This window comes from Paroedura picta, chromosome 13 (assembly GCF_049243985.1).
Source record: "Paroedura picta isolate Pp20150507F chromosome 13, Ppicta_v3.0, whole genome shotgun sequence".
Taxonomy (NCBI): domain Eukaryota; kingdom Metazoa; phylum Chordata; class Lepidosauria; order Squamata; family Gekkonidae; genus Paroedura; species Paroedura picta.
Window position 1 is genome coordinate 46773451 of NC_135381.1, and position 23379 is coordinate 46796829.

General features: G+C 50.7%; 1 protein-coding gene across 4 annotated transcripts in view; it reads left to right on the forward strand.

Moving 5' to 3' along the window:
• The window catches only part of OPHN1 (oligophrenin 1), a 107812-nt gene that overhangs the window by 46099 nt on the left and 38334 nt on the right, over positions 1-23379 (forward strand). For all 4 annotated transcript variants that reach the window (XM_077308397.1, XM_077308396.1, XM_077308399.1 and 1 more), the window contains exons 4-14: positions 187-258; positions 1623-1724; positions 2789-2899; positions 9737-9841; positions 10448-10577; positions 10811-10911; positions 12565-12656; positions 13593-13671; positions 16457-16490; positions 18715-18777; positions 22793-22867. In XM_077308397.1, the coding sequence (XP_077164512.1) occupies positions 187-258; positions 1623-1724; positions 2789-2899; positions 9737-9841; positions 10448-10577; positions 10811-10911; positions 12565-12656; positions 13593-13671; positions 16457-16490; positions 18715-18777; positions 22793-22867 (964 nt within the window). The remainder of the gene's footprint in view (positions 1-186; positions 259-1622; positions 1725-2788; positions 2900-9736; positions 9842-10447; positions 10578-10810; positions 10912-12564; positions 12657-13592; positions 13672-16456; positions 16491-18714; positions 18778-22792; positions 22868-23379) is intronic.

Sequence of the window (23379 nt, forward strand, 5' to 3'; positions counted from 1 at the left end):
ATCCACTTTTCTGGATTTCCCCAAAAGCGCTACAACAAAGCGATTTTTGCGAGAGAGTTGCAGATTGTGTACGACGTCATGCTGAACGTTGAATTAATAGTGTTTACCAAAGGTAAGACTTCTGCTACATTTAAGTCGTACGGAATGGACCCTAAAATGTTTCAGCTTTTAAACTTTTGCCCGCAGGTGCAGAATGCGAGTGATTTGCTGATCAAGCCTCTGGAAAACTTCCGGAAGGAGCAAATTGGACTCACCAAAGTAAGAGGCTTGATTAGATTTCTCTCACACCGAGATGTTGGTTTGGTAGCTTAATTTAGCGATCCCCAACCTGTGGGCTGCGGACCACATGTGGTCCTTTGACTAATTGGAGGTGGGCTGCAAAGGACGCCTTCTCTCCCCCCCCCCAGCCCTTTACTTCATCCCCCCCCCCCCCGGCCCTTTACAACACACTTCGAGTGTCATTGTCTCCCATCACTCCCAGATGGGACTATCTCATTGCAGAGAAACAAGCGCAGGGTTCCCATTGATTTATCATTGTCATAACTTAAAATTTCCATGAAAATAAAATGTTCCTTATGTTCATTGTTGCAGCGTGTCTGTATCTTATTTTGAAGGGATGTTTAAACATTACCATAGTGATCAGAGAGCGTTAGGGCAGTGGTTGAGAGTAGAGGAGTAAACTGCCCCCCCCCCCACACACACACCGGGCCTCAGTAAAAGGCGTTGAGTGGTCCCTGGTGATAAAAAGGTTGGGGACCACTGGCTAAATTGACAAAATGGTTTGCACACTTTGGAGCACATTTGGGGCACTGCTAAGGTTAATGCAGTAAGAAACAAAGGGGTCTGACCCACAGGCTCACTGTCCACTGGGAAGGATTTCTGTGCAGGCCCCACCGAGGGGACAAAAATATAGGAGTACATTTAAGTGGTAGAAGATGGCTGCAATGTGATTTTTCTCTCAGAGGCACCAAAATATTTTGACCCCAGCCCTCCTTCTGAGTGCTGTTTAGGAAAGTGACCGTAGCTTGATGCCAGAACCCAGGACGATGTCCAGTTTTTACCTCCAGCATCTGGAGAATTTGAGGGGGTGAGACTGGGGGTCAAAGACTCATTTTGTTTTGTAGCCCCATGGGCCAGTCTTAGGACTGTGGTCACCCCCCGCAAAACCTCCCCAGATAGTGGCTATGAGGTGGGGAAGAAATGTTTTCCTGAGCAGCATGGAGGACGGGCTGGGTAGAAATCTCCTAACAGATTTTAAACTGTGGTTGATTTGTTTTTTTTTTGTTAATAATTGTTGTATTATATTGCAAACTGCCTTGAGTGCTATAAAGTAGATAGGCTGCTAATAAATGTTTTAATTTTAATTTTAAAAACTACGATTGCTGTATGGTTCATCTTGCTGACAATTCAAGGTGCACATTTTCAAACACAAAGGAGTCTGGTAGTCAGAGGCTGGCTTGTCGATCTTTTGGGGAACACCCACACTGCACTCACCAATGACCCCCTTTTCCCACTGAACAGTCTGGTTGGTTTCCAGACCTCCTGGCTGGGCTCGAACTCCTCTTAAGAATTAGAAACAAACAACCCATGTCTGCTCATAACTGATTTCTGTCCTGCACCAGGAACGGAAAAAGAAATTTGAGAAGGATGGGGAGAAGTTCTACTCTATGCTAGATCGCCACTTGAATTTATCTTCAAAGAAAAAGGAAGCCCAGCTCCAAGAGGTAACCTTGATCTTCCCATTTCTCCTCAAGCTGAGCAGCCCAGCAGTAGAGGTCGAGAGCCCAAGTGCAAAGGGCCCATCCAGCCCAGTCCTTGGGGTCGGAGCATTTCTACAGATTTTGAATACCGGAGGGATGCAGCCGTCTTTAGTGTGGAGGGCCGCTTAATCCATATCTCAATGGTGGAGCCAATATTTGGTTGGCTGGCAGAAAGCTTGTGACTCAGTCCCTGGCATCTCTTGTTAAGAGACACCCCAAGGACTCACTGGAGCAGGGCATCCCCCCCCCGCCCCGTGTGAGCCCTTGGGAATTTTGAGAGAGGGCACCCCCAGGATATGGCCCCCTTGACAAGTACAAAATGAAGTTCCTAGCCAAACATCCTTGATGGGCTCTTTGCTTTGGAGGAACGAGGTTAAGTTTCGAAAGGCAGAGAGAAGGGCTCTTTGTGGTCACGAGCTCTTTGTGGTCACGAGCGGGGGCTTCTGAGCTCGGAGGCATGAGAGGCAGTTTGCATGGCCAGGGGTCAGGGCTGAATTACATTAGCCACACGTCTTACCTGGCCCTTCTCTTGATTTCAGAAAGAGATATTTTTAGGTGCTAATATAAGTGTCCCTCAGTGTCCTACTATTGGGAAGTGATCAGAAATTCATTGTCTACCCAGAACCCTGCTTAGGGCTCTTGCACCCTCTCTCCAACATTAAAAAAGCAAGCAAGTCCTAGTCCTTTTGTTATCAGGGGCCTGGCAACTGCTGCCCTAGAGAGCCAGTGAATTGGGGGCCACTGTCTAGGCTTGTATGCCAGGGCTCCTGGTTCCCTCCTTTCAGGAGATCTTCCTGCTTTCCCAGAAACACCATTCCTTGTTTGCTGTCCAAAATGGATATTTTGAAATCAAGCTAAGGGCCAGATAGGAAGTGTGGCTCATGTAGTCCAGCCCTTGGGGAAGAATGCCAAACACACACTGGGTTGATTTCCAGTCTTCGAAGGAACAATAGCTCTCCGCAGCTCCTGAGTATGTGGCCACAATGAATCAACGTGTTCCTTCACATTCCTCTTTCTCTCTGGCTCAGTCTGACCTGCAGTTGGATAAAGAACAGCATGTTTTCTTTGAGTCTTCCCTGGAATACGTGTACCAAATCCAAGAGGTGCAGGAAAGCAAGAAGTTCTGCATTGTGGAACCTGTAAGCGACCTTCTTTTTGCTCTTTCTTCCCGATTGCATTTGGATCTTAAAGCTGCTTTCTGTATTGCGGTTTCAGTCTATTTGATTTTTTGGAAGGTTTCAGGTGTTCATGTAAGATGGGCATCCCTTTCCCTCTCCTGTCTGAGCTCCAGGGAATGTGTGTTCAGTGCCGTTGTCGCTTCTGACTTAGGTGACCCTATGAATTCATGTCTTTCAACGTGCCTTTCTCAGGGCCCTTGGTTGAGTCCTCCCATCTCATGTCGGGTCTTTCCCGTTTCTAGCATTAATTATTGTCTTTTCTGGTGACTATTTATTGATTACATTTTTATACTTATACTTATACTTATACTTATACTTATACTTATTATTATTATTATTATTATTATTATTATTATTAGTTATATTTATTTCCCGCCACTCCCCGTAGGCTCGTGGCGGGTCACAATAGTCCTATCCCCATTAAAATCCCCATTAAAAGACTTTAAAACAATCCCAACATGACGGAAGCTCTCATTATTCCCACCCCTGCTATCAGAGCGGCAGGGAGGGTGGGGAGGAGATCTAACTTACTAGGTCTGGGGGGAGGGGAATGTTGGCACTCATTCGCTGACCCTGGCCTCAACCAAAAACCTGGCGGAAGAGCTCCATCTTGCGGGCCCTGTGGAAAGCTGGTAAATCCCACAGGGCCCGCAGCTCACCCGGGAGCTCATTCCACCAGGTAGGGGCCAGGACCGAAAAGTCCCTGGCCCTGGTTGAGGCCAGACGTGCTTCTCTGGGGCCAGGAATGACCAGGAGATTCTCCCCCGCAGAGAGTAGAGCCCTGCAGGGGATATAGGGCAATAGGCGGTCCCTCAGGTATGTGGGTCCCAACCCGCGTATAGCCTTAAAGGTCAAGATCAGAACCTTAAACCTGATCCGGGCGGCAATTGGCAACCAATGCAGCTGCCTCAGCACAGGCTGGATGTGGGCCCTCCAAGGTGTAGCAGTGAGGACCCGAGCAGCTGTGTTTTGCACTAGCTGGAGTTTCCGGATCAAGGACAAGGGTAGGCCGGCGTAGAGCGAGTTGCAGAAATCTATTCTGGAGGTGACTGTCACATGGATCACTGTAGCCAAGTGGTCAGGGGACAGGTAGGGCGCTAGTACGCTGTTACCCGCCACGAGCCGCAAGGGAATGGCGGGCTATAAATCTAATAATAATAATAATAATAATAATAATAATAGTAGTAGTAGTAGTAGTAGTAGTAGTAGTAGTAGTAGTAGTAGTAGTAGTAGTCGGGCCTGGCAAAGATAGAAAAACGCCTGACCCACTACTCTCTTGACCTGAGCCTCCTTAGTCAGGGAGGCATCGATGGTCACCCCCAGATTCCTGGCCTGGGGCGTGATGGTGAGTTGCGCTCCTGCCAGGGTGGGTAAGCGCGCTGCCTGTTCCTGCCCTCTGCCTCCCAGCCACAGGACCTCCGTCTTGGAGAGGTTGAGTTTCAGGCGAGTCTGCTCAAACCATTCAGTCACTGCTTCCAAACATCTGGCGAATAGTTCTGGGGGGGAGTCCAGGCTGCCGTCCATGAGGAGATAGAGCTGGGTGTCATCAGTGTACTGGTGGCAGCCCAGCCAAAAACTCCGTACCAGTTGGGCCAGAGGGCACATAAAGATGTTATATAACATGGGGGAGAGGACTGCGTCCTGTGGTACCCCACAAGGGAGTCCGTAGGGACGCGAGAACTCTTCCCCCTCTGCAACCCTCTGGGTCCGGTTCTGGAGAAAGGAGCGTATCCAGCGCAAGGCTGTGGTCCGTATCCCTGTGCCGGTGAGGCAGTGGATCAGAAGGTTGTGATCCACGATGTCAAAGGCCGCCGATAGATCCAAAAGGACCAGCATGGCCGACCCACCTCTGTCCAGCTGGCGACGGTGATCATCCAAAAGGGCTACCAACACTGTCTCCACCCTGTGGCCAGGATGGAAGCCCAACTGATATGGATCGAGTGCCGAAGTTTCCTCCAAGAATGCCGAGAGCTGGTCAGCTGCAGCCCTCTCCACCACTTTGCCCAGGAACGCCAAATGCAATACTGGGCGGTATTTGGCAGCGTCCTGCGGGTCCAGCATTGATTTTTTTAGGAGAGGGCAGACCACTGCCTCCTTTAGCCGCTCAGGGAACTCCCCCGAACTTAGGGAGGAGTTGATGATGTCTCTGACCTGGCCTATCCCCTGGCCACCTCCCTTGAGGAGCCAGGAAGATCAGGGGTCAAGGGAGCAAGTGGTCACCCTGACCAATCCCAGCAACTTGTCCACTTCAGGAAGAGAGAGCCGCCTGCAGCCATCAAACCTCACTACCAAAGGCGGCCAACAGGTCTCCAGTTCATTTACTGTATTAATTGTGGCGGGAAGGTCGCGACGGAGTGACAAGACTTTATCCGCAAAATGGCTCGCAAATGCCTCGCAGCCGAGTGCCAATTGTCTAGTATTTTGGCGCCCCTCAAGGGCGGTGAGTGATCTAACTACCCTGAATAATTGGGCTGGGCGAGAGCTTGTGGACGCGATTTCCGTGGCAAAGAACTCTCGTTTAGCCACTTTCATCGCCATCTCATACGCCTTTATAAGCCTGCGATAAGATGTTCTTGTAACCTCATCATGAGTCTTCCACCACACTTGCTCCAGTCGTCTCACTTCCCTTTTCTTCTCCCGGAGTCCCCCGGTGTACCAGGGGGCCCGTTTGAATCGAGGGCAGAGAGGACACATCTCTTTAATAGTGGCCATCAGGCGAGACTGCCAGTCCTCCACCAAGGCCGCTAGTGAGTTGCCAGGAGGCATCGGGTCCCGCAGAGCATTCTGGAATCCAGTAGGATCCATAAGTCTCTGCGGGCGGGCAAAAATCCGCCCGCCGCCCTACTGGGGAGGGGCTGAGCCCGCAGGGCATAGTGGTCTGACCATGGTACAGCCAAGGCTGCATCCCGAACCACCTCTATCCCAGTACAAAAAATCAGGTCGAGTGTGTGGCTGGCGTGATGGGTAGGGCTGGTAACAAATTGCCAAAGTGTCGCCATGGAAGACACCAGTTCTCCGCCAAGTCCTGAAGTCCGCATGAATATTGAAGTCACCCCGGATTAAAAGCCAGACGGCCGCCACCTCCAGCAGGCAGGGCAGGGCATCTGGTGGCGCGTTGGGCAGATGGTAGACTAGCCAGATGGCCAAGCTGTCGACCGTACCCCATCCAATACCGACACACTCCACTTCCCCGATTTCTGGCCCCAGGAGAGCCCCGTAGGCGAAAGCTTCCTGGGCCAGGATTGCCACCCCCCTTCCCCTCTTGTTGGTCCAAGATTGGTGAAGGACCGAGTAGCTTGGGGGGGGCCAGATCTCTCAAGGCCACTGACTCTCCCTCCTTCACCCAGGTCTCAGTCACGCACGCAAGGTCCGCGTTCGACTCCGCGAAGAAGTGCTGCAGAGTTGCAGCCTTGTTCTAAATTGACCTTGCGTTGCACAAGACCAATGTCAGACCCTTTCCCCTAGCCTCCACCCTCACATCTCTGCAGATGGGACAGAGGTTAGAAGGGAATCGAGCGCACCCAGTGCGCCGGCCGTGTCTCCACGGCCGGGCCCTAAACGGGACACTAGCGCTCCCAACCCTTCTCTTGTCCAACCTCATCTGCCCTCCCTTGTGGCTCAGGGCAGTTCACAGCATAGATCTGTGTACAAATTCCATTGTAATATGAGGTACAGACCTCCAAACATTAAACTCAACAACTTGTATCAACATTATTGAACGTTTAAGCTGTTAACCGTATAAGCACTTAATGTAAAGTATTGCTTGACCGGTTGGCCGGATTGGAGATTGCTTTGCATTGTGTCTTGTGAGCATATCTAGTGGGGAGGGGCTCTGGGGGCCTGGTAGATGTTATTAGTTCATTGGCTCCATCCGAAAGTTTGGCAGAAGAGCTCTGTTTTGCAGGCCCTGTGGAACTGTGCTGGCTCCTGTCTTCTTGTAATATGGCCAAAGTACATTAACCTCAGTTTGGTCATTTTCTCTTCTAGGGGAGAGTTCAGGCTTGATTTTATCTGCTTGGCTGATCTTTGATCGAAATGAACATGGATAAACGATTTGATCTAAACCTGGTGTATTTGTCTTTTTGGGACTCTGGGATATCCGTAAAACTCTGCTCCAACACCACATTTCAAATAAATAAGATAAAGTAGGACTATACAGAAATAGTAAAAAGAGAACAAAGAGGCTCTGTGTGGAGGCTGCAGTCTCGGAAACAGAGGAAGCTTTGATTTCTGCAGCTTTTGGCAGTTAGATCTTGATATTGTCTGCAGGACTGCATGGGCAGAAACAGGGCCCTGCAGCATTGATGGATGCATCGTCTGAAGACTAAGAGGCAATAGAAAACTGAAGTCTCAACAATGAAGTGAATTTGAACATTCCTGTTAGGACAGAACTTCACAGGAATTGTTGAAAGATTTTCAGCAAGTCTGGGTCCCTTCTATCATCATGTTCCGACCTTCCCTGGTGGTGACTTGTCCTTTCTGTCATGCCCACTTTTCCATCCCTGTGATCCCATCAGATTTCAGAAGCTGACCCTGGAGAGTATTTGGATGGGAGGCCTCCAAGGATTTGGGCAGTAGTTCCTCCAGGGGACATGAGTTGGGATCATGATGCAGAGGCAAACCGCCTCCAAACATCCCTTACCAATTTTGGGATTTCCTGGCTGCACTAGGCCTGTGCCATTTGATAAATCAATCAATCCCTGGGGTGTCCCCTGGGCTTGGGGTGAGGAGAGAGATCCATCTCTCAAGCCTCATACTATCTGAAGAAAAACTGCTGTCTTTGACTCAGTTGACTGGAATCGACTTTGGGAAGCAACGTGAACTCTCAATTCTTGTTACGGGAATTTCATGAAGAGAGAAGATCAAACACGCCTAGCTCAGCGAATAATCCTATTGATATCAGTCTTCATGATCAACTGCGTGATAGTCTTACAGGTCAGGGACCACTCTTCTGCAAAAGTAACTGTTTCTGGGCATCGTATAGTATTAGGCTATACGATATAGGCTAGATATCAGGGGGAAAATTTTCACAGTGAGAGTAGTTCAGCAGTGGAATAGGCTGCCTAAGGAGGTGGTGAACTCCCCCTCACTGGCAGTCTTCAAGCAAAGGTTGGAGACACACTTTTCTTGGATGCTTTAGGATGCTTTGGGCTGATCCTGCATTGAACAGGGGGTTGGACTAGATGGCCTGTATGGCCCCTTCCAACTCTATGAGTCTATGATTCTGTATTCAGTTTTTATTACAGCTGCATTCCATGGACTGGAGAAATTATTCTGTTTCATATAATAAGCTGTTATCCTCAGAGAACGTGATTTGGAGTTTCGGATTTAATTACTTTGTCTAAGCCCAAGATCCAACTGAATGTTGGCAGAGTTCCAGTCCAAAGACAATTCCAGCCACATATTTCGGGATCCCACAGACTTGACGCAGGAATTGCATTAGCAGCCAAATCTGTCGTTTCAGCATAGAAAATGTACACAGGGTTGAAATCTGGAATTGTTACTGGAGGGTTTTGTCCACTTTTCCTGTAGAAAAAGCACTTTTTTGCAGCGGTAAAACAGACTTCTGATACCATCTCAGCCTTACTTGGAGGTTTCCAAGTTAAATGTGCATCGGAAATTACCTCCAGATATTCAAAAAGTCCCAACGTGCTCTGGTTCATTGCTAGGAAAGGGCACAAACGGGGAAATTCGTGTTCAGTTTGGGATGTCCCTAAAGAGAATCCCTGAATCCAAGTGGTCGACCCCATCCCCCTCAAATGTACCGGTCACTTTGGCTTCCCCAAATATCCATTTCAGCATGCTGGTTGGCTTCCCACCTTTTAGGATTCGTGTGTGTGTGGGGGTCACAGTGGAAGTGAGGGGAAGCCAAAAAAAGGGGGGGGGAGCAAAATTGCTCCCTGGAATAACTTGTCATTTCAGCTCTACTGCAGCCTGTCAACCTGAAGTTTTAGCAACTGGAAAAGGGATGGGAGCAAAGGGGCAGTTTAAATGGCTCAGAGTCATTGGTTTTTTATAGAGTGTACAGAGAAAATTTCTTGAGAAAATTCTTGAGGGCATGAATGCTTCTCCTGTGGAAGAGAAACTAGTTTTCCTTCTAGTTTAAATGGCTCAGAGTCATTGGTTTTTTATAGAGTGTACAGAGAAAATTTCTTGAGAAAATTCTTGAGGGCATGAATGCTTCTCCTGTGGAAGAGAAACTAGTTTTCCTTCTTTCTGATTTGGATCGCTAAGTCTCTTGGCACAGTTTGTCTTGGGAGCCAATAAAATGTATGCCACGAGATGTCTAAAGGCTGAACTATTCGCGAAGGCTGAACTAAAGGCGAAGGTGTTTATGTGTTTTTTGTGTTTTAAGAGCTTAACTGTGGCCTTTGCCACAGTGGTGTGTCTCCCTCTGTGTATCATAACCATAATGGCCTTTGGCATCACTATTTGGCCTTTGGCCTTACTAGCATGATACTTATAATTCCCATCACCAACTTATTGGTCCGTGTATTATCTTTCCCAGGCTTTTGAGCCAGCTTGGTGTAGTGGTTAAGAGCAGCTGGCTCTAATCTGGAGAACTGGGCTTGATTTTCCACTTCTCCACATGCAGCCAGCTGGATGACTTTAGCCTGGTACCAGTTCTCTTAGGGCTGCTCTCACAGAGCATTTCTCTCAGAGCTCTCTCAGCTGCTCTTACTTCACAGGGTATCTGTTGTGGGGAGAGGAAAGGGAAGGTGATTATAAGCAGCTTTGAGATTCCTTTGGGTAGTGAAAAGTGGGATATAAGAACCAACTCTTCTTCTTCCTGCACAGGTGTTGGCTTTCCTTCACAGCCTCTTCACCTACAACAACCTGACGGTTGAACTGACTCAAGATTTCCTCCCATACAAGCAGCAGCTGCAGCTCAGCTTACAAAATGTGAGTTTCCCTGCACTGTCTTGGCTTTTTCTCCTGTTTCCCCAGTGAAAAGAACTCAGGCATCCCCATCTCCAATTTATTGGGCAATGTGTCAACTTTCCCAGGACTGAGTGTGAGATTTCAGTGGTGCATTTCTTGTGTGGTTCTGTGGCTAAGAAGCCTGTCCTTTCTGCTGGGCAATTGACTGTTCCCGTTCTCGACCTAATGGCCCCACCACCTGAGCAGAGCCCTTATTGCATTCTGAGAGGTATTGTCTGGCCACAGTTACTTCTGGTAGCTCACCAACTTTCTCTGTTTGGCAGCCACAGAGGTAACAGTTCTATTGTGTTGTTCTTGGTATACCTGATCATCAGTTCTGAAGTGAAATCGAATTAGCTGGGATAACTCAGTGGAAATCTCTGCTCAGAGGTCACAAGCTGGCAAGTACTGCAAACACCCCTGAGGATTCTAAGCTGAATGTTGGGCTGTGCCTTGACCTTGAACCAAACCCATCAGAGCAGTTCTCACTTTGTTAAACAGAAGAGTGCACTCAGACGCACCAGGGGCCTCTTTGCTCTTGCTGCTTGTGTGCCGATACAAATCCAGGCTTTTCACCTTTGTCAACAGACAAGGAATCATTTCATCAGTACACGGGAAGAGTTGGAAGACCTCAAGAAAAGGATGAAAGAAGCTCCCTTGACCTGCAGACTACCTGGGCAGCCAACTATAGAAGGCTATCTGTATACTCAAGAAAAATGTAAGCCACTTTGGTACAGGCGTGGCTAAACTGTGGCGCTCCAGATGTCCATGGACTACAATTCCCTAGTAAAACAATAAGACTCCATAACACTCCTCTTTCCTGCTGCTCAGCCAGATGTCCTGGTGGTTTTTCAAAGGAGGGATGTTCTGAAGAGGGAAGCTTTGAAGAAGAAAGGAAGGAAGGAGACCCGAGATCTTGTGTGACATCTTTTCCCTTCCTCCTTGTTGCAGGGGCACTGGGGGTCTCGTGGGTGAAGTACTACTGCCAGTATGAGAAAGAACACAGGACCTTAAGAATGACCCCTATGGAACAGAAGCCTGGGTCGAAGCAAGTGAGTGGGTTCCTTTATTTATTTAGGGATTAGAAGGGATACTTATTAAATTTGCAGATGATACTAAACTGGGAGGGGTAGCAAACACAACTGAAGACAGCAACAGAATACAGATGATCTTGATAGGCTCAAGAAGTGGGCTAAACTGAATAAAATGAAGTTCAATAGGGACAAATGTAAAGTTCTGCATTTAGGTAGGAAAAACCAAATACACCAATATAGGATGGGGGAGACTTGTCTTGGCAGTAGCATGTGCGAAAAGGATCTAGGAGCCTTAGTAGACCATACATTGAACGTGAGTCAGCAGTGTGACTCAGTGGCTAAAAAGGCAAATGGGATTTTGGGCTGTATCAAACGGAGTATCGTGTCCAGATCACGGGAGGTGATGATACCGCTTTACTCTCCTCTGGTTCGGCCTCACTTGGAGTCCTGTGTTCAGTTTTGGGCACCCCAGTTGAAGAGGGATGCAGACAAACTGGAACGTGTCCAGAGGAGGGCAACAAAGATGGTGAGGGGTTTGGAGACCAAGACATATGAAGAAAGGTTGGGGGAGCTTGGTCTGTTTAGCTAGAGAGGACTGAGAGGGGATCTGATAACCATCTTCAAGTATTTAGGCTGCCATATGGAGGATGGAGCAGAATGGTTCTCTCTTGCCCCGGAGGGGATGAAATTAATTCAAAAGAAATGCCATCTAAACATCCGGAAGAAGTTCTTGACAGAGTGGTTTCTCAGTGGAACAGACTTCCTCGGGAGGGGGTGGGTTCTCCATCTTTGGAAATTTTTAAACAGAGGCTAGATAGCCATCTGATGCAGAGGCTGATTCTGCGAAGGCAAAGGAGTGGCAGGTTACAGTAGATGAGCGATAGGGTTGTGAGTGTCCTGCATAGTGCAGGGGTTGGACCCAGGAGGTCCCTTCCAACTCTTTGATTCTATGAGTCCATGATTAATTAAGATTGCAGGGCAGTCACAACAGTACAGAATGAAATGCAGAATAAAACAATCCAAAACACATTAAAACAACTCCAACATAACCCCCCAATACCTACTCTTCCTCTCTCACTCAGAGGAAACTAGACATGAGGGACTTGGGTGAAGAGGTGTGTCTTCACCAGAACTCTAAAACCATTTACTGTAGGCGCCTGGCAAGTCACCAGAGGGAGGCTGTCCCAAGGTGTGGGAGCCACGCCAGGAAAGGCCCTCCTGCCTGTCACTGTGGCTTGTGCCCTGAGAGAGGCGGGAGTGCCAGAAGCCTCTTTCCTTGGGATCTCATTGTTCAGGCAGGTCTGCACGGGGGAAGGCGCTCCTTCAGAGAACTGGGGCCCAAACCCTTTTGGAAAGCTTTACATATTGACATCAGCACCTTGAGCTGGGCTCGGTAGCAAATAGGGAGCCAGCCTGTGCAGGTCTCTCAAGACCGGAGTGATGAGCATCCAGCCAGGAACTCCCATCAGTGGTCCAGCCTTCTGCACCCGCTCCAGCTTCCGGACCCTCTGAGCTTTGCCAGCAGAGACTTGCAGTGGGGCCTGCTGTGGGGCCAAATGGGACGTACTCTTTGGCCAGCCTCTCTAGACGGATGCCTGTCTGGGGCGTTGAAGTGATCATCTCTGAAGTTTTTGTTTGTTTAAATGTTGGCCTTGAATTCTTTTTCGCCAGGGTTCCTTACAGTTTGTGCTGAAGTCCTGTGTGAGGCGGAAGACTGACTCCATAGACAAAAGATTTTGTTTTGATATTGAGACGCTGGAAAGGTGAGTTGTCTCTCTGCTGGCTGAAGGCCTTTGTGGGGCTCTGCGGTGGCTTTGAATTCTCTGGACATTTCCCCTCGGTGAGCTACATGAGCACGGAAGTTGCCAGATGCATCAGTAGAAGATTTAAAAGCACAAATAGAGGCAAAAATTACACTTAAAGAAAAAAATTAAGTGGATTTGGACGTTTGTGTTTGAGGCATCTTAGGAATGGTTAGGGAAGCTGGAAGATAAGACTGGTCCTGCCAGCACATCCTGCCCGTCTCTGACTGTGGCCCACAGAAAACAGGAGTGTCCGTCTGTAAAGTACCTGCTTATCTCGCCCTTCTGCTAGGTCTCTCGGGGGGGGGGGTATACATGGCCAGCCTCCATTTGTGAGGCAGAGGGAGAGAGAGAGGGAGGGAGTGGCCCAAGGTCACTGAGTAAGTTTCCAGGGCAGAACTTGGCTCTTCGAGTCCTAGTTTGATACTGAATTCTGTCTGAATAGAAAATTAGGGGAAATTTGGGATTCCTGCTCCACAGACACTGATGAATTTTTTTGAGGGGTCTGATTTGGCTGGCAGAGTGTCTTGTGGCATGGCTAGGGTATCCACACATCTGTAATTACAAAAGTGTCTTTAGTGGATTTTAGATTGGCCTAGCTTGAGAATGAACCCCTCTATAATATAGCTACTCGGTTTTATTTCATTTTGCTATTGGCTGGGGTAATATTAAATGAGGCCCTGGTCACGCTGCCTCAACCGATACAAGCTGAAAATAGCTGCTCTTGGGCAAGTCTCGTCCCATCTGCCTGCTCAACACTTTACAAGGAGAGAACCTAAAATCCTCTGGCTCCTCGCTGCCCCACTTGCGTTTGTTTGGTTTATTTCGTAACTGTAAGGGGGATAAAACCTACCATTGCGGGTTCAGTTTGGTCTCCTGTTCTTGAATCTCCTGCAGGCCTGGGGCCATCACCCTGCAAGCTCCTTCAGAAGCCAACAGACGTCTCTGGATGGAGGCCATGGATGGCAAAGAGCCGGTAGGTGCTCTAATGTGGGTGCAAAAGGCCATTTCCTAGTCTCATTGCCTTCAAAGGGCTGTATTCTGCCAGCTACTCACAAGAGATGGTCTTGTGAGTAAAGCCTCATCCAGAAGAAATCCTCATCTGAAACATTATTTGAAAACATTTTCCAAATGGCTGAATGCTTCTGTGCCAATTCTGACAACGGTTTGAGCTGCTTACTGGAACTGACCTTGATCCTGCACATCATTGTTAGAAAGTCAGGCTGGCCGATGTGGCTGAGACTTCTCCCTTTGCCTGACAGCCTTTCTGGTGCCCTTCAGTTCCTGTTTATGTGTATTTTACAGCTGCCCCTTCCTGTGCTTGGTGGAGTTCCTCTTTTCCAACACAAACTTGGCGCGATGGTGTTGCCTCACTGGAATTTCCTGTGTGCAGATAGTGCTTGATACAGCATGGAAAAGTGCGGTCAGGAGTAACAACATATTGAAAGCCTTTTAAAAAAATTAAGCATGTATTAAAACAATATTTGATCAGCGGAAGTATCATGATTAAGAGCCTTGGCCTCCAATCTGGAGAACGTGGTCTTATTCCCCGCTCCCCTTACATGTGCAGCCAACTGGGTGAGAGCTCTCTTAGAGCGGTTGTAACAGGGCAATTCTCTTAGAGGTCTCTGAGCCCCACTTACCTCACAGTGTGTCTGTTATAGGGAGAGGAAGGGAAAGCATGTTGTAAGCTGCTGTAGGTAGTGAAAAGCGGGGTATGGAAACTAGCTGTTGTAGAATATAATAGCAATAATAGCAACAAAATTGCATTTCAATTTAAAAATTGCATTTTAGTTTTTTAATGGAAAGTCTGTCCAGGGTGAAGCTGAAGCATTGGAGGAAATGCTGTGTGGAAAGCTGAGGACTAGCTGCTTGAGGGTTGTTAGTTGCATCCATATTTTACAGAGGAATGCCAACAAGTTGAAAAGCATGTACAATCTGGGCATATCTGAGTGTTTATAGTTAAGACCTACAAAGGCTGAATGTCTAAAACTAGGTTTAAGGCCTGCTGTAGCCCAAATACAGCGGGTGCTAGCGGGCAGGCGGCTGGATGCGGGAGCAGGAGGGGGAGGGCCTAGCTGGCCCCCCTTCCCCCGGACCCCCTTCCCCTCCCCAGGCAGGACGCCTCCTCCCCCTGCCCCCTTTCCCCCCACCCCCTCCCCCCTGAGGCCACGGCTTCGTCCCGGGAAGCCTTTCCCCCCAACCCCTCCCCCCTCGAGGCCCCGGCTTCGTCCCGGGGAAAGGAGCAGGCCCGCCGTGTCTCTGACATGGCGGGCCTGCTTCTTTTCCCAGGATAAAGCCTTTCCATCTCCCCCCCGAGGCCCCAAAGCCCGCCGTGGCGAAGCCTTCCCCCCCTTCCTCCCTCCCCCAATGTCCCGGCTTCGCCGTGGCAAAAGGAGCAAGGCCATCGCATCTCTGACGTGGTGGGCCTGCTCCTTTGACCACGTGGAAGCCTTTCCCCCACCCTTCCTGATGTTCCGGCTTTGGCAGCGGGAAAGGAGCAGGGCAACTGCGTTTTTGACGCGGCGGCTCTGCTCCTTTCCCAGCTGCGAAGGCTCTTCCCCCGGCCCCCTCACCTCCCAGAATGACTCTCGGATGGGCCAATCAGGAACCACTTCGCGGCCCCTGATTGGCTTCTTTGAGTTTTTATCCTGGACTCACCCCACCACTTTCTCCTCCCACATTGCCCTTACCGCTTTATTATATTCCTTTTATTGTGCACAATTTTTAAAGACAACTTTAGGAATTAAAAACATATATCCAGCCCTCAGGTTATTGCAAGGCATTTTGGCTCTCGACTGCTCAAAATTTTCAATGGTGTCTTTCCTTATTAGTCCATGTATTGCAATGAGTGAAGTGGTGGTATGATGGGGAAGGGGATCTTATAAAGAAAGAGATGGAAGAGAGCTAATGACTGATAACTAGACCTCTCCTAGTTATCAGTTATCAGAGAGCCAGTTTGGTGTAGAGGTTAGGAGTGCGGACTTCTAATCTGGCATGCCAGGTTCGATTCTACACTCCTCCACATGCATCCAGCTGGGTGTCCTTGGGCTCGCCACGGCACTGATAAAACTGTTCTGACAGAGCAGTGATATCAGGCCTCTCTCAGCCTCACCCACCCCACAGGGTGTCTGTTGTGGGGAGAGGAATGGGAAGGCGACTGTAAGCCGCTTTGAGCCTCCTTCGGGTAGGGAAAAGCGGCATATAAGAACCAACTCTTCTTCTTCTTCTTCCTTTCATTAAGTGACTCTGATACTTTACAGCTCTTACTTTGGAGCTTTTATTGGCTGCTGGACATATTTTATGTGTTAAGAACGGGCGTGTGTTAAAACCTTTGTAGAAGGCCCAAAGGAGCCCAAACACATCCATCTAGTGGTTCACATGGTGCACAATAAAAAGAATATGATTTTAACCATAATTCATTCAACCTTGGAAGGTCCAAACTGGTCCATTTGGGTTTTTATGGTTCCAGTTCTAGATTCTCCCCCCCCCCTTTTTTTGTTTTTTTACAACTGAGTGTTTAACCTGTATCAGTCCATAGAATGATACATTAGTTTATTAACTTCATTCCTTTCTTGCTGAGACATAAGGCATGTTAGGCCACTAAAGTTAATACAAGGGTAATACAATCAATGTGGATTAAAACTGAATTACAAGGATTAGGAAATGATGCATTAAATCATTGTAATATATGCAGTGAACATGGTGAGAGTTTAAATGTGCAATTCATGTCCCTCTGTGTTTCCCCCTCTCTTCTTCAGATCTACCACAGTCCCATCACGAAGCAGGAGGAAAGTAAGTAGCTTGTCTCTTCAAAAGGGATCCACTTTATGAATCAGACTAGGGGGAAAGCCCATATATAACAATGGGTGAGAGCAGGGGCCCGCGGAAGGATGTGTGGCCCCCGGCCTTCCGGTGCGCGTGCGCGGGAGGACAGAGGAGAAGGTGCGGTTGGCTGCGGTCGCGCAGGTGGCCCCGGCCCTGCCTGAGGCGCAGGTGAGCGCCTCACTGTGCCGCGGGCCGTAGCAGCAGCGGCAGGATGGCTGCGGACCCTGACGGAGCGGCGGATGCGCGAGGCGGCAGGCGAAGCCCACGGCAGGCGGCGTTCGGCCAGGCAGCCACTCCAGGCTGGGCGGCCAAGGTAGACACGTCCCTGGGGCAGTGGCTGTACACGGAGGAGTTTTGGGGGGCGGGGGCGGATGACGGCGGGGACTCAAATGGTGGGGCCGCAGAGGGGGTGGGAGCACGGTGGTGACAGTTGGGGGTGGCTGGGTGGGTGGGTAGAAGGGTGCACTGGGCAGGCGGTTGGGGGGTAGGGTGGGAGGAAGGAGCGGCAGAGTGGTGGCATGTGGGGGGGCGGCGCAGTGGGGGTTGGGGGCGGAAGAGCGCGGCAGTTGCGGGTAATGGGTTTGGGGGAGGTAACGGCAGACAGATGCTGCCCTGGGGTGGGCGGCTGGGCACGGTAGAGGCAGCGAGGGCCGTCCTCGCGTCGTGGGAGGCTCGGGAAGGCTCCCTTGCACTTCGGGCAAGTTGGGTGACCTCGACGCGGTAGCCCTGCTCCTTTCCTGCCGGCGAAGCCTCCAATGGAGCGGGAGCGCAGAGGCGAGGACGTGTGCCTCGACGGAGCGCTGGTCCGAGGACGGGCTAAGTAGCCAATGGGGAGCCGCGTGAAGCTACTTGGCCCCGAGTGAATGATGATTGCTGCCCGTCCATGGCTGCTCTCTGCTGGATTTACTTTGAATTGCGACAGGCCGCCTGAACTCCACCTGCGTTTCTTTTAAATGTTGCCTGGGGGCAGGTGACAGCTCAAGCAGGTCTGCCAGGGTCCCAGTGAGCCCCTTGGCTGCCCTTTTTCAACCTTTAGACACGGAGGAGCCCCGAAAGCCGCTGCTGTTCTTGAGCTCCTGCCATCGTTGACTAGGCCCACTGCCCCTGCCCCTTGCCCCTTTCAGCTCCCGGAGACCCCTGCAACTTTTGGCCTTGCATTACAGAGGATTGTGTGACTTTGTGTGCCACTAGTTCTATGTTTTTCTGCTCCCTTTTCACGGGCCGCCGTATTGTGTGAACCAAGCTAATAATGTAGGTGGGAACGGCGGATTTTAGTCCTGATGGAGGCAGAGATGGGGTGTGGGCAGGCGTTCTGCTGGTGGGTCTCCTGCTGAGGGGCACCTGGCCTTTGCATAGACAAGGTTTCCTCAACCATTTTGAGCCTGCGGGCTTTTTGGAACAGTGGCCCAGGATGATGGGCGTGGCCACAGAGCGCTTGTCCTGGATTCCCTGCAGCCACTCAGTGGAGGCCCTTGGGCAGTGGCTCAGATGCCTGTTTCCTGCTGGAGGAGATGGGAAGTAGGTCCGGAGCTCATTGTGTGATCCAGCTTGCTTGCTGCTGCTCGTGGCTCTGGGTGCTCATAATAGAGAGCCGGGGGAGGGGGGAGAGTAGTGGCTGCATGCGCTGGCATGAACTCTGTGGCGGACGAGGAGGAGGAAGGGGTGCTGCTTGTAAATGACTGCCAGAGAGGTGTGGTCGTCAAGAGCAGTGGCCTCTTATTTGGAGAACTGGGTTGGTTCCCCATGCAGACAGTGGACCTGTCAAGTTCTCTCCACCCCCTACCCCCTACCCCACAGGGCGCCTGTTGTGAGGAATATTAGAGGAGATAGGTTTTGGCATAGTTAGATCAGGAGCTTCCTGGTATTTTTCAAATGATCTCCTCCAGTGTCCTGAATGGAGACTTCCTGCTTGCTTCCAGAACTGCAGAATGACTTCTCTCCTCCTCCTCCTCCTCCTCCTCCTCCTCCTCCTCCTCCTCCTCCTCCTCCTCCTCCTCCTCCTCCTCTATGAAGCTGTTTCCCCTCATAATAAAACCGTACCCTTTGAGTGGCCTGGTGCTCCGCTCCTCTGCGTCTTCAGGCTCTGCCAGTGCTGTTGTGGGCCTGCCCTTGCTGCCACATTTAGAGAGCTAAATGGTAACACTGTTGCTGACTTGTTTTCTTCCTTCCTTTCTTTTTCACCCCCAAATAGTGGAGCTGAATGAGGTGGGCTTCAGATTTGTCCGGAAATGCATCAACGTTGTGGAGACCAAAGGTAAATTTGGAAGCTGCTTCTGCTGCTTCCTTCTGCCTAACTAACTGACTGCGGTCTCCTCCTCGGGCAAGGGGGACTTCTGGCTCAGTGTCTCCGTGAGGGGGCTGAACACAGCCTTGCAAGAAGACAAATCACAGAGCCCAATTTGCGGGTGTGCTCATGGTAGCAAAACTGAGGAGGACTTTTATATCCCTCATAAACCTCTCTTGAGAACCTGCAATAAAAGCAGATGTTTTAAGTACTCTTGGAAATATTTGGTGAGCAGCAAGACTTGCGTGAAGGCAGGGAGAAAAATTAAAGTGCTAATTAAAAATGGGCACGCTCCCTCGTGCCACATTTAAGGCAACGGCAATCCAAAGTAACGCAAGAAAGAGAAGGGAGCTGGTCGGGAAGAGCTGTTGGCTGGGTTTGGAGCCAGGGATTTCAAAGGGCCACTAAAGTAAATGGGAGCAGCTCAGCTGAGTCCTGTCCGTGACGTGGAAGATCTCCAACAAGGCGGTTTTGCCATCAGGACTTTGAATGACTGGCCCACCTTGGCCCTGCAAAACGAATGCCATTGGAATTCCTCAGCTGATTGGTGGGGAATGCCAAAGAAGTGGCTTTGTGCTGCCATATCTTTTAAGGTTCCTGATGAGTTTTTCAGGCTGGGGTATTTCGGGGGGGGGGCATCAGCTGGAAGCCAACAGACGTGGCCCACGGGAGTGTTTGAGAGGGCCATTTCTTCACTTAGGCAGGGCTTGTTGGGCACATGTGCTGCTTAGTCCATAAATCAAAGAACAAGGAGAGGAGAGACTTGCATGGAACAGAAAACAAAGAAATCTAACTGGAATTAGCTGGGATCAGAAAGGTTGGACATCTGTGGAATTCAGACAACAGGTTACAAAATTATATAAACATTTATTGTGTGGAGCTTAAAACAGTTCTCTAAGGTTAAAAACACACACAAAGTCCACAGGGCATTATTTAAAAATTATCCTATGCACCGTACAATCTTAGGCCTTAGACCTGATGCATTTCGACCCTCAGTGGGTCTTCCTCGGAGGTGTTATTTTTGACACACATCAGGGATGGTGGGAGGAGTTTGGACTCATTGTGTATCTGATTGGCTGCCTGTCCAACTACTGGCCAATCAAGTAGGCCAGAGTCCCCACCCTTTTGGCACATGGGGGCCAGTTTAGCATGCCCAGTGCCTAAAGAGGGCCACATCTTCAACCAAAATGTAACAAACTTATTAACCTACTTATTTAGATCAAATTCAAAGGTAAATGAAGAAACGTTAACTTTAATGCAATCCATTTTGGAACAATATTTTCCTGTGGAATTCTTTTATTTAGCTATACAGTGTGATTTTGTGCTGTGCTCATTGCCTCTCCAAGACTGCCCTCTCTTCTTCGCATCCTTATAGTGGTTAATAGAACCAAGTTTGAATCCTGTAACACCTTTAACACCTGCCAAGTGTAATCTTGACCATTAGCTATGTGCTTGAATTCTTATGGGTGATGGGAGGGACTGCTGAACCATGATTCTCGGCTGGGGAAGAAGGTAGGCAAGCCCAAACGCTATCTGGGTTGGTGAACCGTTTTCCTCAACTGGCGTCTGAAGGTGGTTTCATCTCCTGGCTCACTCAGTGAAGGGAACTATCCGTAGAACAAAGGTTGAGTCCAAGGGCATCTGTAAGACCAACCAAGTTTCATTCTGGGGATAGGTTTTCTTGGGAGCCTACTTATCCCCAGAATGACCCTCTGGGGGTCTTCAAGGTGCCCCAGACTCAGGCTTTGTCCTGCTGCTTCAGACCCACAGCCCCCCCCCCCCCCCCGGATCCCCCTGGAGAAGTCCTCAGGCACAGGGAAGCTTATCCCCAGAATGACCCTCTGGGGGTCTTCAAGGTGCCCCAGACTCAGGCTTTGTCCTGCTGCTTCAGACCCACAGGGCCCCCCCCTGGATCCCCCTGGAGACGTCCTCAGGCACAGGGAAGCTTATCCCCAGAATGACCCTCTGTGGGTCTTCAAGGTGCCCCAGACTCAGGCTTTGTCCTGCTGCTCCAGACCCACAGCCCCCCCCCCTGGATCCCCCTGGAGAAGTCCTCAGGCACAGGGAAGCTTATCCCCAGAATGACCCTCTGTGGGTCTTCAAGGTGCCCCAGACTCAGGCTTCAGACCCACAGCCCCCCCACTGGATCCCCATGGAGACGTCCTCAGGCACAGGGAAGCTTATCCCCAGAATGACCCTCTGTGGGTCTTCAAGGTGCCCCAGACTCAGGCTTTGTCCTGCTGCTTCAGACCCACAGCCCCCCCCCCTGGATCCCCCTGGAGACGTCCTCAGGCACAGGGAAGCTTATCCCCAGAATGACCCTCTGTGGGTCTTCAAGGTGCCCCAGACTCAGGCTTTGTCCTGCTGCTTCAGACCCACAGCCCCCCCCCCCCGGATCCCCCTGGAGAAGTCCTCAGGCACAGGGAAGCTTATCTCCAGAATGACCCTCTGGGGGTCTTCAAAGTGCCCCAGACTCAGGCTTTGTCCTGCTGCTTCAGACCCACAGCCCCCCCCCCAGATCCCCCTGGAGAAGTCCTCAGGCACAGGGAAGCTTAGCCCCAGAATGACCCTCTGGGGGTCTTCAAGGTGCCCCAGACTCAGGCTTCAGACCCACAGCCCCCCCACTGGATCCCCCTGGAGAAGTCCTCAGGCACAGGGAAGCTTATCTCCAGAATGACCCTCTGGGGGTCTTCAAGGTGCCCCAGACTCAGGCTTTGTCCTGCTGCTTCAGACCCACAGCCCCCCCCCCCCAGATCCCCCTGGAGAAGTCCTCAGGCACAGGGAAGCTTAGCCCCAGAATGACCCTCTGGGGGTCTTCAAGGTGCCCCAGACTCAGGCTTCGTCCTGCTGCTTCAGACCCACAGCCCCCCCTGGATCCCCCTGGAGAAGTCCTCAGGCACAGGGAAGCCTATCCCCAGAATGACCCTCTGGGGGTCTTCAAGGTGCCCCAGACTCAGGCTTTGTCCTGCTGCTTCAGACCCACAGCCCCCCCCCCCCCGGATCCCCCTGGAGAAGTCCTCAGGCACAGGGAAGCTTATCCCCAGAATGACCCTCTGGGGGTCTTCAAGGTGCCCCAGACTCAGGCTTTGTCCTGCTGCTCCAGACCCACAGCCCCCCCCCCCCGGATCCCCCTGGAGAAGTCCTCAGGCACAGGGAAGCTTATCTCCAGAATGACCCTCTGGGGGTCTTCAAGGTGCCCCAGACTCAGGCTTTGTCCTGCTGCTCCAGACCCACAGCCCCCCCCCCCCAGATCCCACTGGAGAAGTCCTCAGGCACAGGGAAGCTTATCTCCAGAATGACCCTCTGTGGGTCTTCAAGGTGCCCCAGACTCAGGCTTTGTCCTGCTGCTTCAGACCCACAGGGCCACCCCCTGGATCCCCCTGGAGAAGTCCTCAGGCACAGGGAAGCCTATCCCCAGAATGACCCTCTGGGGGTCTTCAAGGTGCCCCAGACTCAGGCTTGGTCCTGCTGCTTCAGACCCACAGGGCCACCCCCTGGATCCCCCTGGAGAAGTCCTCAGGCACAGGGAAGCTTATCCCCAGAATGACCCTCTGGGGGTCTTCAAGTTGCCCCAGACTCAGGCTTTGTCCTGCTGCTCCAGACCCACAGCCCCCCCCCGGATCCCCCTGGAGAAGTCCTCAGGCACAGGGAAGCTTATCCCCAGAATGACCCTCTGGGGGTCTTCAAGGTGCCCCAGACTCAGGCTTTGTCCTGCTGCTTCAGACCCACAGGGCCGCCCCCCGGATCCCCCTGGAGAAGTCCTCAGGCACAGGGAAGCTTATCCCCAGAATGACCCTCTGGGGGTCTTCAAGGTGCCCCAGACTCAGGCTTTGTCCTGCTGCTGCAGACCCACAGGGCCCCCCCTGGATCTATCTTCATGGGAGTTTGTTGTTTAAAAACATAATGGCTCCAGGGGGCGCTGTTGCACTTTCAAAATGCCATCCACTTAGGAGATATTTGATCTGCTTGTTTCCTTACTGCTCAGGAGTAACATCTGAAGGTGTGTATCGAACGGTGGGCAGCAATATCCAGGTCCAAAAGCTCTTGAATGCCTTCTTCGGTAAGGAGCAGCGATTCGCGATGTCTTCTGTCTGTGTGCCCACTGCCCTGCCAAGCAGAGGCCACCCACACCATCAGGCCCATGTTAGCTCTGGACGCTTTCCTTGTCGCCTCACGTTTGTCCTTTCTCGCTTTCTAAGGGCCACACTGGATGGGATTGCACCCCCCCCCCATTTTAAAGGGGCTTGAGAACACCATGAGGGGCTGTGGTTTAGTGGTAAGGCATCCACTTGGCATGCAGAAGGTTCCTGGTTCGATCCCTGGCCATAGGATCAGTGGTGCAATTCAGTGTAAAGCATCTTAATGTGGACACGAGATCTAGATGGTGGCTCACGTATAGTTTGACCTGAAATAGCTTATCCTCTTGAATCCACTGGTCTTTCCTTTTGCCACATGACTTTTATTTTACTTTTGTTTTTTTATTTATATTCCATCCCTCTCAGCCTTGCCTGCTCAAGGCAGCTTGCAACATAATCATAAAAACATATACCATCACCTCCCGTGATCTGGACA